Source organism: Podarcis vaucheri, assembly GCF_965113315.1.
Source record: "Podarcis vaucheri genome assembly, chromosome: 5".
NCBI lineage: Eukaryota > Metazoa > Chordata > Lepidosauria > Squamata > Lacertidae > Podarcis > Podarcis vaucheri.
Genome location: NC_138763.1, coordinates 548,774 through 562,568, shown reverse-complemented (window position 1 = coordinate 562,568; position 13,795 = coordinate 548,774). Strand labels below are relative to the sequence as shown.

The window sequence follows — 13,795 nt, the reverse complement described above, 5'->3', positions numbered from 1 at the left end:
GGCGAGGGCCACATTCCTCCGCCTGCGGGCCAGGCTGGCCTCGAAGAAAAGGCCGGGCAGGGGGGGGGGGCCCTTCTCGCCTGCCTTGAGCTCCTTGATGCCTTGCCAGCTCTGCCCCAGGGGGAGCCTGTCTGGATGGGTGCGGAGCCCTCGCCCGCTCCCCTGGCAGCCTGGGCCCATCCCAGCTCCGGTCTTTACTGCTGGCTGTCAGGCGCTGGGCTAACAAGCGCACGGGGCGGGTGTGCGAGGGGATTAGGGTTGGCCGCTCTGCTGTCAGAACAGCTTTAGCAAGTCGGCCATCTCCCATCTCTGCGAGAGCCTCCCTCTCCCTTCGGGGGACGCGGCATCAAAGGGGCCGGCGTCCATGCAGAGCAGCTCCAGGCAGGAGAACATCCCGCCCTGCCTGGCTGCTAATCAGGACGCGCCGTGTCTCTGCCTGTTCCCTTGCAAGGAGTGACAAGCGCATCATCTTGCCAGCTGTCAGCCCTGCCCAAACCGATCGACCGGCTTGCTGGAGTGATTGAGATAATGGCCGGGTTGAGCCTGGGCTGCTGCTGGCTCATCAGATCATTTGGGAGCTCGGGGGGACGGCCAGTCTCTCTCGGCCCCGGCACAAAATTGCCCAGACAGGCCTCTTCCCCTGGAGCGGTTCGGATGAGTTCCACTCAGTGGCCGCATGGCCGGGCTCCCGGGTTGCCAGATCCCCTGCCCCTGCTTGTATTTTTATGCCGTGAACCAGTGGTATAGAAATTTAATAAATAGAATAAAATAAATAAAGGTCACATGCATCATGTTTCACCATCCGAGGCGAGAGGGGAAGCTGCTGTCCTGCACACACTCAGCCCGCCTCCCCCCTTGCCACCCCACCAAAGCCTCTCTCACCGGCGTGCGCAGCTGTGTGTTCTGGCGATATCTCAGGAGAGCCCCACAAGATTGTGCAGAGGCCTCACCCGAGTCCAGAAGCCACCCCTCCAGTCGCAAGGGTGGTGGTAGAGGGCATCCATGGAGGCACCCCATAGATTCTGCCACCTGAGGCGGCTGCCTCCGTCTACCTCATGGATGGGCCAGCCCTGTGCGCATCCGTCACACAACATCAGGGTGAGTGCGCAATCAGGCAGTGGCTTCACTTCCGTCACCTGGGAGAGAGTCAGGCTGTGTGGGAGCAGGTTCCCCAAGGCAGGTGTTGCAGTTGAGTGAGGGCGAGGTGTTCCTGTTGGATTGGGAGAGGGACAGTGCTGTGGGATGGCACTTGGCAGACATGCAGCCAGGAGGGCTAACACAGAATCCCCAGGGGTGGCACCAGACTGCCGCCCCCACCCCCAACTGAGGAAGACCCACGGGGGATAAAGGTTAGTGTGAGTCTCGCTGACTCCCAGAGGAAGCCCTGCATGATGCTGAGCTAAGCGCATGTCACTGTAGTTATCCATCTGAATACCAGCTGCGGAAAGGTCAAAATATTATTTTAGAGGGACCAAGATGGCTGTTGATGGTCTGTGGAAAACGGGATTCTTTCATCACTGGTGGCCAGATCTGAGCCAAGGTTGTCTTTGAGCAGCCGGGAGTTTGGGGGGAGCTGAGGGCTGGATCTGGAGTAGGACCCAGAAGCCACAGCGTCAGGTTCCAGAGGGTGCCATCTAGGTTGGCAGAGGGAGAGCAGCTTTTTGCAGGGACGTCTCAGTCCTCCAGCAGGAAGAGACAGGTTTGGCCAGCCGCAGGGTTGCTGCGCTGCCCGTTTTCTCCTGGGCAAACCAGGAATTTGTGGCTTTGGGGCTGCATTTGAATTTCCAGGGACTGAAATTTGTGTTCTGTCTGTTCCATCCAGCCAGCCATTTCCCATCAGCTGCAAAAGTACCCCAGGTAGCAGATCCCTCTCTCTCTCTCTCTCTCTCTCTCTGCGTCTGCATTGCTTGGAATGCAGGTCCTTACAAAAATGACAGGTGGCAACTGCATTTCGTTTAGGAAGGATTTCTCCTCTCACATACAGGAAGGAATCCCTCCCCCTCTCTCCTCCGACTGTTCCTGCTATGGCACACATGGGCTTCACCTAAAAGCCATTTGCTCCCTGCTTCAAAAATACTGATTTGGCCATATGGAAATTGAATCATCAGGTTTCTAAAATATTGCTGTTCTCCTTAGTTTTGGGCCCTCAATTGCTGCTTGTGGCATGTTAGCTATGGCAAATATATGCAGATGAGAAAAAGCTCATGGGGAGATGTGCCAGAATGTTAACAGCCTCCTGCTTTATTTTTATAGTCTTAATACGGTAAGTTAATTTTATTAGTATTTTGCATTTTGACTTTCTGTGTGAGCCAGCTTGGAAGGGCTTTGGCCCTGAGTGGTGGCAGAGCCCAGCTGGCTATTATTTAGAGAATAAGCAACCCAGGGGAGGCCAGAGGCAGGATCCTGATTCCACACAGCCCTGCGGACCCTGCTCCGACTCTCTGGAAGGGCTCTGGAGCACCGGGTGCTTGGCTCCTGGCAAGCCACTGGGTGGCGCTCCAGGCCCACTCGGCAGATCAGCTTGCTTGCTCAAAGACCCAGCAGCTGCCTAGAGAAGGTGGGCAGGTGAGGAAGTGGCCGGTGTCCCACTTACAAACTTCTGGAGCAGCGAATGTTCCAGGAGCTCTTCTTCCTCAAGCTCAGCTCAGCTTCTGCACCAGCAGCCATTATTGGTGTGGCAGACATGAGTGCTGGAACTACAGGCAGGTTTGTGTGGCACGGCAAACTGTTTAGTTGTAGTATGCAAAGTTACAGGAATGGAGCAGGACACTCTGGGGGGGCCCTGGGAGGAAACGAAGCAGCGTCTCTGCCCAGAAACTCTTGCAGGCGTAAAGAGCATTGAGAGCAGGATCATGTATTACTTCCCTGAAACCATGATGAGCACCAATCCCTAGGAATGCACAATTAATAAGGGAGGTAGAGGGTCCCTAGCTGGCTGCCCTCAAACAAGCCAGGCCCAGGGATTCAGGTTTCAGACGGTGGTTTGTCTGGAGTGAAGCAAACCACCGTCTCCTGAGTGGTCCCCACGCTAAACAGAGGCTTGTGGTTTGCTGCTTGCACTGGCTTCACATTCAGCCGTTAACCATGAACTCTGACATGTGACTGAGGCTTATGACGGGGGTGGGGGGGCACATTTCCATTTGGGCCTGATCCTCACTGGGTGGCCTCAGGGCAGCCGTTATTTCTCACCTGTAACTACCTCAACCATAACTGGTCCCTCCTAAACTGCAAATAAATTGCAAATAGGTAAGGCTTCAATTGTTGAGGTGTTTTTACATATTTTGTATGCCTTGTGTTTATCACTGGAGCTCCAGAAAGCCCTGGCCAAGAAAACACAGCACCAGGGGCCATGTTTGCAAAGCTGGGGCAGCAGGTAGAAGGGCCCGTTGGGGAGCTGGCTGCAATTGGCCCCCAGCCTGTCACTTTACCAGGCAGGCTGCCAGATAATGCACATCTCAGCAGAGGCCCAGATGGCTTGCCTCTAAACGGCAGTGAGGAGGTCTAGACACGGCTTTTCAGCAGGACTGACAACAACCCTCAGCACCCATCTCAACCGCCCACCTTTGGCTCAGCCTCTGACAGCCCCAGGCAAAGAGGCTGCAAGGAGGTCGGAAACAAACACACCCTTTGGGGTTCTGGAAATTCTGAGGTGCAAGTTCCAAAGGAGTGAGGGGTTCTCACTCCAAGGCGACACCCCCCCCCCCCGCAATTTCAGCACCATAGCAAGACACAATAAATGAAGGAAAATCAGGAGCTGTATAGATGCAAGTCGCTTGATTAGGCAAGTTTATTCTAAGCAGAAAAACTGAAGTTTCCTCACAAGAGAATTTGGAATGTGGTCCCAGGTTCCCAACCCTCCAGGAAGCAACTGGCAGCCTCAGTCAGGTGGCAGCCTCCTCCAAGATCCTCGCTTTACTCTTGAGACAGATTTTAACCCGGAAACAGCAGTGTGGAAGGGGGCAGCAGGACACAACAGCAAGGTCCTCCCCGGGACAGGTGGGAGCCACAAGGCAGCAGGCGCAGGGCCTTCCCACCCGTCCCGGTGGCCTGAGGGCTGGCAGACTACAGGAGCCCAAAGACTGTGCTGGTCAAGACAAAGCAGTAGCTAGGGGGGAGGAGGAGCAGGCAGAGTCCAGGGCTGGCTGGGGCTCTGCAGGCTACATGTCTGATGGGCAATTCTCCTGGTCGGTGGGCATCATGCGCGCCGTGTCGATCTTGTAGGAATGCAGAGTGCTCTTGAGGTGCTCCACGGTCTCCGGGGGCAGCTGGCGGGATCTGGACATGATCCAGGCGTAATCCACATGGAAGAGCCAGAGGAAATTCGTGCAGGAGTAGATCAGCGTGTAGTTCTCGTAGTCTGTGGAGAGGACCCAGTAGGGTGCTGCCGGCATGACTGGAGGGGAAAGGAGCAGGAATTGCCATCAGCAAAAGAGCCGCTGGAAGAACCAGGGCGGCTTGGCTGGCAGGAAAACGGAGGGAGAGGAGAGGCCTGGCAGCGTCCCTTCACTTCCCAACAAGGCCTCCCTTTTGTCCGGGGCAACAACGAAGCCCACGGTGCAAAAGGAGTAAGGAGCCTGTTCACCGGTGACTCAGAGTCCAGCCGTCCCAAAGGGAAGCTGAGCAGTGCAGAGACTTCACCGAACTGTATCACAATGCAAAACACAGCCTTTATAATAGGTGTATCCTTGCAGCGGGGAATGAAGTGGCCAAACTCACAGCCGGCAATCAAGGAAATGGCTCTCTGTGTGTTTCTAATGAATGAGGCCTCCATCTGCTTCCTTGCCAGGTAGAAAGAAGCCACATGGCGCCAAAGAAGCAGATCATTGATAAAGGGATTGAAAATGGCCAATAGTGTGAGGCCTTTGTCCAAATCTAAGGCATGCTCACAGCTGGAAGACACTGTGCACTGCAACACAAAGGGCGCTGCGGAGCTGAAGGGGCCACTCCAATTTTCAAGGGTCTGAAACAACTCCCCTGGTGAGGAATGGTGACAACTTTGGGGCAAATTTGGAATATTGTGGAGAAAGTCAATGCAGGGAGGTGCTCCAGTGAAGCTGTGTGTTGGAAGATCCAGAACAGGTAAAAGAAGCTATTTCTTCACACCGTGCATGGTTAAACTATGGAACTCACTGCTGCAGGAGGCAGGGATGGCCAACTTGGATGGTCCACCAAGAGGAGTGGGCAGTAAGAGGATTGCCAATGACTACTAACCACAATGTAGCCAGCAGAAACCCCCGAAATGGGGCAGATTCCATTCTGCCTCCACGGTTGGCCTTGCACGCTCCATCCTCCATGACCAGGGTGAACCAAGAGGACGAGGAGGAGCCTCCCACTTACTTACACGAGCTAAACTTGACCTGCAGCTTCGCCGGTTCATGGTGGTCTCTTTGGAAGGCTTCCCCCTCAATCTGGTTGATGGAGCCGTCAGAGCTGGAGGGAGAGCAAGACGTGCAGCAGGTAAAGAGCAGCCCACGGAGGACAATAAAGAGTTTACAAAGCAAGGAACAGCATGGACACATCTGCAACTGTGTCAGGAGAAAGTCGACCTCAGTCCCCTTGTGCCCCGGTGGCATTCACAGGCCTCCTCTTCAGATCTGCCTGCTTGGTGGGAGGCAGGCGGGGCCTTTTCGGTGGTGGCTCCTTCCCTGTGCAATTCCCTCCTGCGTTTTGCGCGCCTGGTTCCCTCTCTCTGTGTTTTTAAAATAGGCCTTTGAGATGCAGCTATTCCTGTTCTCATTTTAACTAAATGTATAATTTTAAAGTGCCACTGTTGGATGGCCTGATCTTGCAGGTTTTAAACCTTCTGTGCCTCCCTTTGTGAGCTGTCTTTGCAGGTGGGTCTTTGGCCCTGGAATGGGGCACCAAAACACCTAGATAAAGGCAAGCCTGCAAACCCCTCAGCCGGGCAGCCAGAGGGAGGTGTTGGGGCAGGAGGGCCCCCCAGGAGCCCAGCAGGAGCACCCCAGCTCTTGCCCAGCCCCCCTCCCCAAACCACGAGGAAGAATCCACTTTGCACCCCCAGCTCCTGCCACGCAGGAGGAGAAAGATACTTACAGGAGTTCTTTGTTCACCACTCTCACGTTCCCGTTTTCCTTGAGCTCATAGTGTGCCTGGATACATTTCCCTTTCTCAAAATTGGATGGCAGCTTCTCGATCTCGTACCATATCCCCTGATACTGAGAGAGGGGAGGGGACACACAAGGGAGTCACTCCATATTCTGCCCACCCTCTTCTGTGGATTGAAGCACCGCTGTGGATCAGGCTTCCTCGCAGAGTAGCCTTGAAGAAATCTCATTCTGCCCTGCTTTTCCCCGCCCAGCCTTGGCAATGCCCTCCCCACCTTCAACCCCCCCCCTGCCACCGCTGCCACCTGGTGGTCCAGCTGACTGCTGAGTTTGGCTGCAATAAGGCAGAGTCAGGGCAGGTTTGCTCCTACCTTGTTGACGTCAAAGCCCTCCTGGACTGGAGGGTCTGGGCAGCTCCCCATGTGGAAAGTTTGCCCCTGGGTCCCGCCGAGGAGTCCCAGGATGAAGGGGAGCAGCACCCAGTGGACTGCCATGGCTCCCTTCCTGGCAGGGAAAAACAGCACAAGGGTCAGGGAGGGGTTAGATGGCCCTTGGGGTCCCTGCCAACTCTCCAGTTTTATGGGTCTGGCAATCATTGAGCAAGGCTCAGAAATGGCCAAAGGGGCCTTGGGTGAAACTTCATCCCCAGCTGCCTGTCGAGGAGAGAAGGTGGGGGGGGGGAGCCCAAGAAGCCCAGAAGGCAATGCATTGGCTCACAACTCCAGCTCAGCCAGGAGACCCAGCGAGACCCCCCGGGGCAGCTGCAGATATCACTGGGCAGAGGGAGACCAGCAGCGCCATGCAAGGAAAGGCATCCCTTACGCTCAGAAATAACATCACCAATAGGGCAGGTAGAATCACTTTTTGGAAAAGAATCTGACACCAAAGATGTACTTTTTACTTCATTTGAGAAAGTTTATCTCCCACCCATTAAGGGGGGGGGGAGAGGAGAAAAGCGTTGTGATTCCTGCACTGCGGGGGTTGGACTAGATGGCCACGATTCTAGGATAATCAAAAGTGCTCCTTGTTGAACAGACGTGCAGCCTCTTGTGGCTTCCAGGCAGAGGAAATGGGTCTGCCGCCGCTCTGGGCTCTCTCATTACCTCCCCAGGAGCAGCCAGCCCATCTCAAGACCATGCCAGTTCCGGGGCAGAGCCATGGGTGGGCACCCCCCCCCCCCCGGGCAGGCCATGCCCAGCTGCCTCCTCTGCCTCTGGGGAGCCTCTGCTGGGTGGCGGCTGGAAGGGGGTTCAGAGAGGGCTCCCCTGAAGACAGTGGCTCTCTTGCGAGCCCCTTCAGCCAGAAGCTGGGTTGGCAGAACTGAGGGGGGGGGGAGTCTTAAATTATTGCTGTTAATTTTTCTTATTGCTACTGTTATTGTTTTGTCCTTTTTGTAAACCATTTAGAGGTTTGTCTTTTTATAGTAAAGCAGTGTATAAATTTTATGAAAGAAGTAAAGTTGTGACAACTTTATTATGTCTTCGGACTATTAGAGATTTATATTTATATTTTCTATTAAATCTTCTGTTTTGCAATTTAAAATATCCTTAAGATATCAATGGCTTCCCTTCTTCTCTTTCCATGGTTCATTTTACATATTATAAATCCCTGAATATTTTACAAAAACTATGCCATTCAGTATTACATTATTGTATCCATCAAAACTTGTTTACACTGCTGCCAGCATTTTCAGCTGTATACAATTATTTCCCATATATTCAATAAAAGTTTTCCAATCTTCTTTAAATGTATGTTCTTCCTGTTCTCTTATTCTATATGTTAAGCCTGGGAATTGTGCATATTCTGTCCACTTAAGATGCCTTTCTTCTTTGGTTGGGACCTCGCTCGTTTTCCATTTGGGGGCTAACAAAACACAAGCCGCAGTAGTAGCATCCCTAAATAACCTTTTTTGACACCTAGGAATTTCAGTCTGAATTATCCCCAACAGAAAGGACTCTGGTTTTTTGGGGAAAGTACTTTTAAACATTTTTTTCAATTCATTATGTATCATTTCCCAATGCTCTTTTACCCTTTTACAAGTCCTCCACTTATGAAAAAACATTTGCTCCACCTCTTTACCCTTCCAGCACTAATCTGATTCTGTCTTGTAAATCTTAGCAAGCCTACTCAGAGTAAAATACCATCTGTGAATCATTTTTAGGTAGTTCTCCTTCAAAGAATAACATGCTACAAACTTCAAGTCACTTTTCCAGAGTTCTTCCCAGAGGTTAAAATCTATATTGTGTCTTATATCTATTGCCCGGTGTGTCATTGAGGCTTTAACAAGCTCGTCTTTTGTTCCCGGTCTAATAACAAATTACACATTTTGGACTAAAGTTTCTCTTTGTTTTGTAGAAGTTCTTTTTCAAATTGTGAGCTTTGGCTGGAAAAACCAGTTTTTCTATCTAATCTAAACATTTCATGTAACTGATGGTATTGTAACCACTCCATAACGTGGCTCCTTACATTTGTACTTTTGGGTCTTTGTTTTCTCTTTCTTTTTTGTTGAAAAATTCTGTTCAGTATCACTTAGGCTTAGCCTCTTATTGTAACCAAATTCTCAGGGGAGTGATGTTGAACTTCTGTCCATAATTTTACAAAAATTCTAAAGATTATAGCAATAAACAAGCAAACTTTGGCCATTTATGGGGTGTATGGTCAGCTGCTGGTCAAGCATTTATCCCTGTTGGTAATTCTGGAGGGTCAAGGCTTGATATTGAGCCCTTTGAGCCAACGCTTGCATGAAAAAGAAGCCCAACTCCAAGCCCCTCCAGGCTCCTGCCCCTTGCCTGTGGGAAGGAAGCCCCCTCAGAATGGAGAGCCTGCCTTCCACAAGCCTTCGAAGAAGACCCCAAAGAGACGCGGTCTTGGCCTACCTGAGCTCAGGTGGTGTCTCCTGCCTGCTGAAAGCTCTCCTCCTGCAGACCAGCAGCCGATGCTCTCCAGCCTCTCTGGAAAGGATCCCTGCAAGGGCAGCTCCTTTTATGAGCCTCTCTGGGGCTGAGGATCCTGCCCTGGCAAGCCACACCTTCCTCCCCTTTCACTCATCCCTTTGTTGCTGGAAGGAGGGCGGCAACTGGTGCCAAGCCAGAGGGCAGGCTCTTTGGCATCAGTGCCCTCGCCGCTCCTCCCCACCACCACCAGCGGTCTTCTCAGTACCAGGCAGTCGTTGCTTCAGAAAATGGACCCCAACCTAAGTCCTTGTATTTTAAAAAGTTTGCCTATTCTCATCCCCCCTTTTCAGCTAAAGATTCAATGCATTTGTTGTGTCAGGAAGCAAAAAAACTAGGAGACGCAACAAAACTCTCTACCGACATAGAACAAAAGGAGGGATGGGAATGCGTCTTAACTTAATGTTATTCTATGCTGCTTGTCAGGGGTTCAGGAGCAGAGACGCAGAGAAGGGAGGAAGCAGAGAGCGAGGGGGAGGAATCCGAAGGGAAAATGAGTGATGATGACGACCCGAGATCTCCAAGCCTAAGCAGTGAGTCAGAGGACTCCCAAAAGGGAGCCCCAGTGAGCAGAGCAAGGGGGGGATCCGGGGGGACACCCCAGGAGGAAGGGAACAGAGGAGATTCAGAGAGTAGCAGCTGGAAGTCGGGACCCACGCTCATAACTGAGGGCGGCAGCAGCTGGAAGTCGGGACCCACGCTCAAGACTGAGAGCAGCAGGGAGGAAGGTAGCCAGGCATCGGGTTCCGGAGGCTGTCAGCAGGAGGGAGGGCACGAGTCAGGGGTGGTCACGCCCTCCTCAGAGAGCGAGGCAACGGTTAAGAGGAAAGTAGAGAGTTGGGCGCGCGCGCCAAGTTCAAATGCAGCGGAAGCTGGAGCAGTAAGCAGCCCGGAGAGTGAGCCAGGTCCTAAAGCCCGCCGCAAGGAGGCAGAAGGATCAGGGGGGTCAGCGTCAGAGGAGAGTAGAAGGGAGGAGGCCCAGGGGGGCAGAAGGACCCAGAGACGTAGGGAGAGGCGAAGGAGGTGGAGCAAGGCTAGGGTATTAAGCTGGTGTGCAAGAGGCGGGGACTCAGACGGGTCTTCGCCGACCTAGGGCAGAAGGTGTAGAGCTGCACGCTGCAGTTCGGAAATGAAACCTGTAACTTAATAAAGACTCTTATAAAGTGAACGCTGGCGGACTTGGTCCTATGTGAGCTGGGACTGGGTGGCAGCTCTGACAGTAAGACCCGTCTCTCAAAAGCTTCGGACACCTGATATCTCGCAGCGGAGAGAGAGGCAGCTGGAGGAGGGGATCGGTGTTTGGGAGCAAGCTCACGACGGTTAGCAGAGATGACGGAAGCAGAGACAGTTGCAGCGCTGCAACAGGCAGTTACCCAATTGAACGCGGAGGTACTGGCATCCAAGAAGAGGGAGGAGGATGCGGCAGCCGCCTACAGAGATCTCCACGCCAGGTTTGAAGCATGGGTTAAACACGGGCAGCCAGGACCCAGACCGGAGGGGGTTGGGTTGGCACGGAGAGCAGGAGGGCTTGTGGCTCACTTCGATGGGAATTTACAACAGTACCCCAATTTTCGAGCAGACGTAATGTGCGCACTGCAACTGCTGGCAAAAGACTTTAGAGATGAGGAAGAGAAAGTGGGGTTCATACTATCCCATTTGCATGGGGATGCTAAAGCGTGGCTACGCAATTTGTGGAGGGATAAAGATCCGGCGCTTCAGAATGCAGATGCCTTTATCAAAGCGATGGATGCGTGTTTTTTGTCTACTATTGATGTGGATCTTGCCCGACGGGAGATTCATGGACTAAAACAAGGGAGGGCAAGCGTCCGGCAGTACCACGCCCGCTTTTTTGCGCTGGTCAGTGCCTTAGAGTGGGACCGGGATTCGCCCCCTGTCAGAGACCTGTTCTGGGAGGGTCTAAGCTCTGCGGTCAAGGATGAGATTGCAAGGGGGGAGAGGCCCCGAAGCACGCAGGAGGTGGTCCAAAGGGCGCTGACTGTGGGGGTGAGGCTGGAAGAACGTCCATGGTGCAGAGATGAAGGACGTGGAGGGCGCGAAGCAGCGAGAAGTTTCTCTTTCATTCCAAGAGAAGCAGCGCGTGCGCAATCCATACCTCCGCCTGGAGGGGGAGGGGAACCGATGGAGGTTGGAGGTGCAAGGGCTCAGTCAGCAGCCAGAGCCCAAGCACCGACAGCAGTGAAAGCGAAGCCTCCTAGAGGGAACAGGAAGTGTTACATCTGCGAGGATCCAGGCCATTTGGCGAAAGAGTGTCCCCGGAGGCTCCACAAGCACACTGCAGCCTCAGCAATGGTGACTGCAGCAACGCAGCAAGGAGAACCACAGCAGGGAAACGACGATGTCTGGCTGGAGACAGAGGCACTGGGGCCCAGCCAGACGCATCAGTGAAGCAGTCCCCAGCGATCTTGCAACCCACGGACCCCCTCCCACCCAAACCAGTAGTGCAGCTCACAGCATCTCTCCAGCTACCCGATGGCGTCACTATCGAAGTGCCGCTTTCTGTGGATTCTGGAAGCAACGCAGACTTTATAGCGCAGGATTTTGTGGAGCAGCACGCTATACAGCTACTGCCTGCCACTCTGCCCCTGCAAGTCGTCACAGTGGATGGCAGAGAGTTGCTAGGGGGGCAGGTGGTGAAGCAAACGCCACCGATGGTGATGCGCCTTGGCAACCACAGGGAAGTCATCAGTTTTAATGTCACCCAACTGTCGGACACGCCCATTGTGTTGGGCATGAGTTGGCTGGACAGGCACAGTCCGACACTGGCTTGGTACCAGAGACAGCTGATCTTCGGCTCCTCTTATTGCGCAGAACACTGCATCCTGCCCAGACAGGAGGGAGAGGAGGAGGAATCACAACTGCAGTTGGGAACGTTGCAAGCAGTCCCCCACAAATACGCAGACTTTCTGGAGGTCTTCTGCGAGAAAGAGGCTGACAAGCTACCACCGCACAGGCAATATGACTGCAAGATTGACCTCCTACCAGGGGCGACGCTGCCGAAAGGGAAGCTGTATTCCATGTCTGAGGACGAATTACAGGAACTCAAACAGTTCATAGATCACAATTTGCAGCGCGGTTTCATCCGGGAGTCCAGGGCAGTAGGGGGCAGTCCTGTTTTCTTCGTGAAGAAGAAAGACACGCCCCAAAAAAGACTGGTGGTGGATTTTCGCCTCTTAAACAAGATGACCAAGCCTTCTGATTTCCCCATGCCCAGGATTGACGACCTACTAGCGACGGTGCGCAAGGGACGCGTGTTCACCAAGTTGGACCTGCGAGGTGCGTACAATCTCATCCGCATGAGGGAGGGCGATGAGTGGAAGACAGCCATGTTCACGCCTCTGGGCACCTACGAATACAGAGTGATGCCGTTTGGATTGCAAAACGGTTCTCACTGTTTCCAAGCTTTCATGCATCATGTGTTGGCGGGACTCCTTTACAAGAAGTGCGTCTGCTTTCTGGATGACATCCTGATATTCTCCGAATCGCAGCAAGCCCATGACCAAGATGTTCGGGAGGTGCTGAAGAGGCTGCAGCAGCATAGACTGTACGCCAAACTGGAGAAGTGCCAGTTCGACACGACGGAGGTGGATTTCTTGGGTTACAAGTTGTCGGACAAGGGGCTAGCCATGGACAGCGCCAAGGTTCGTGCGGTGTTGGATTGGAAGAGCCCGCGCAACCGGAAGGAGGTCCAGCGGTTTGTCGGCTTCGCCAACTTCTATCGCAAGTTTATCAAGGGGTTCGCGATGCAGACGGCGGCCATTACGGACACGCTAAGCTCCAAGAAAAAGAAATTCATCTGGACGGAGCAGGCGGAGCAGTCCTTTCAAGCACTCAAGCGTCTATTCGCGTCGGAAGAGCAACTGCTGCATATCGACCCCAGCAGACCGATGCGGGTAGAGACAGACGCGTCCGATAGAGCAGTGGGAGCTGTCCTGCTGCAAAGGGACCCACAGGGGGTCTGGAGGCCGGGAGCGTTCTACTCCAGAAAGCTCAGCAAGTCGGAGCAGAACTACACCATCTGGGACAGGGAGTTGCTGGCCATTCATGCAGCTTTCAAGGCGTGGAGGCACTTCCTGATCGGCGCCAAGCACACGGTGCAGGTCTGCACGGATCACAAGAATCTGGAGCACTGGCGCACGGCTCAGTTCCTGAACCAGAGGCAGATACGTTGGGCGGAGTTCTTTGCTGACTTCAATTTCCGAATAGAGTACGTCCCAGGCGACACCAACGTCATGGCGGATGCACTGTCCCGCAAACCGCAATACCTCGAAGAGGCGACGCCAGCGGCAGCCATGCACATCTTCGCGCCAACAGCGTGGGCGTGCGCTTCAGCCACAGTAGACCTGGATGCGGTGCGGCGGGCGTTGCAGGACGACTCCTTCGCGCAGGCGAAGATGGCAGAGGTGCACAAGGGCACGGCGAAGGGCGACGAGTTCCAGATACGAGACGGCTTGCTCTTACGTAAAGGGGCCATCTACGTGCCGGGAGACGAACTTCGCGCCAGGGTACTGCAGCAGCTGCACGACGCACCCACGGCCGGGCACTTTGGCACGGAAAAAACGGTGGAATTAGTCGCAAGGGACTTTTGGTGGCCCAGACTGAGAGGGGAAGTCGCGGACTACGTTGCGAGGTGCGACACCTGCCAGAGGGCCAAACCGGTGCACAAACCACCGGCGGGACTGCTGGAACCGCTGCAAACGCCGTTTGAACCGTGGGAGAGGGTGGCCCTGGACTTTGTTACGGATCTACCCAGCTCGAGAG

At 53.8% G+C, this 13,795-nt stretch overlaps 1 protein-coding gene across 1 annotated transcript; it reads right to left on the bottom strand.

The window, feature by feature from the left end:
- Positions 1 to 3,759: 3,759 nt before the first annotated feature.
- Positions 3,760 to 6,569, bottom strand: APOD (apolipoprotein D). Its single transcript, XM_082223497.1, has 4 exons — positions 6,437 to 6,569; positions 6,055 to 6,176; positions 5,342 to 5,430; positions 3,760 to 4,393 (listed from the first exon to the last, which is right to left on the bottom strand). Exons 1-4 carry the CDS (start codon positions 6,557 to 6,559, stop codon positions 4,158 to 4,160), a joined length of 570 nt encoding a protein of 189 aa, XP_082079623.1. The 5' UTR covers positions 6,560 to 6,569; the 3' UTR covers positions 3,760 to 4,157.
- Positions 6,570 to 13,795: the final 7,226 nt, after the last annotated feature.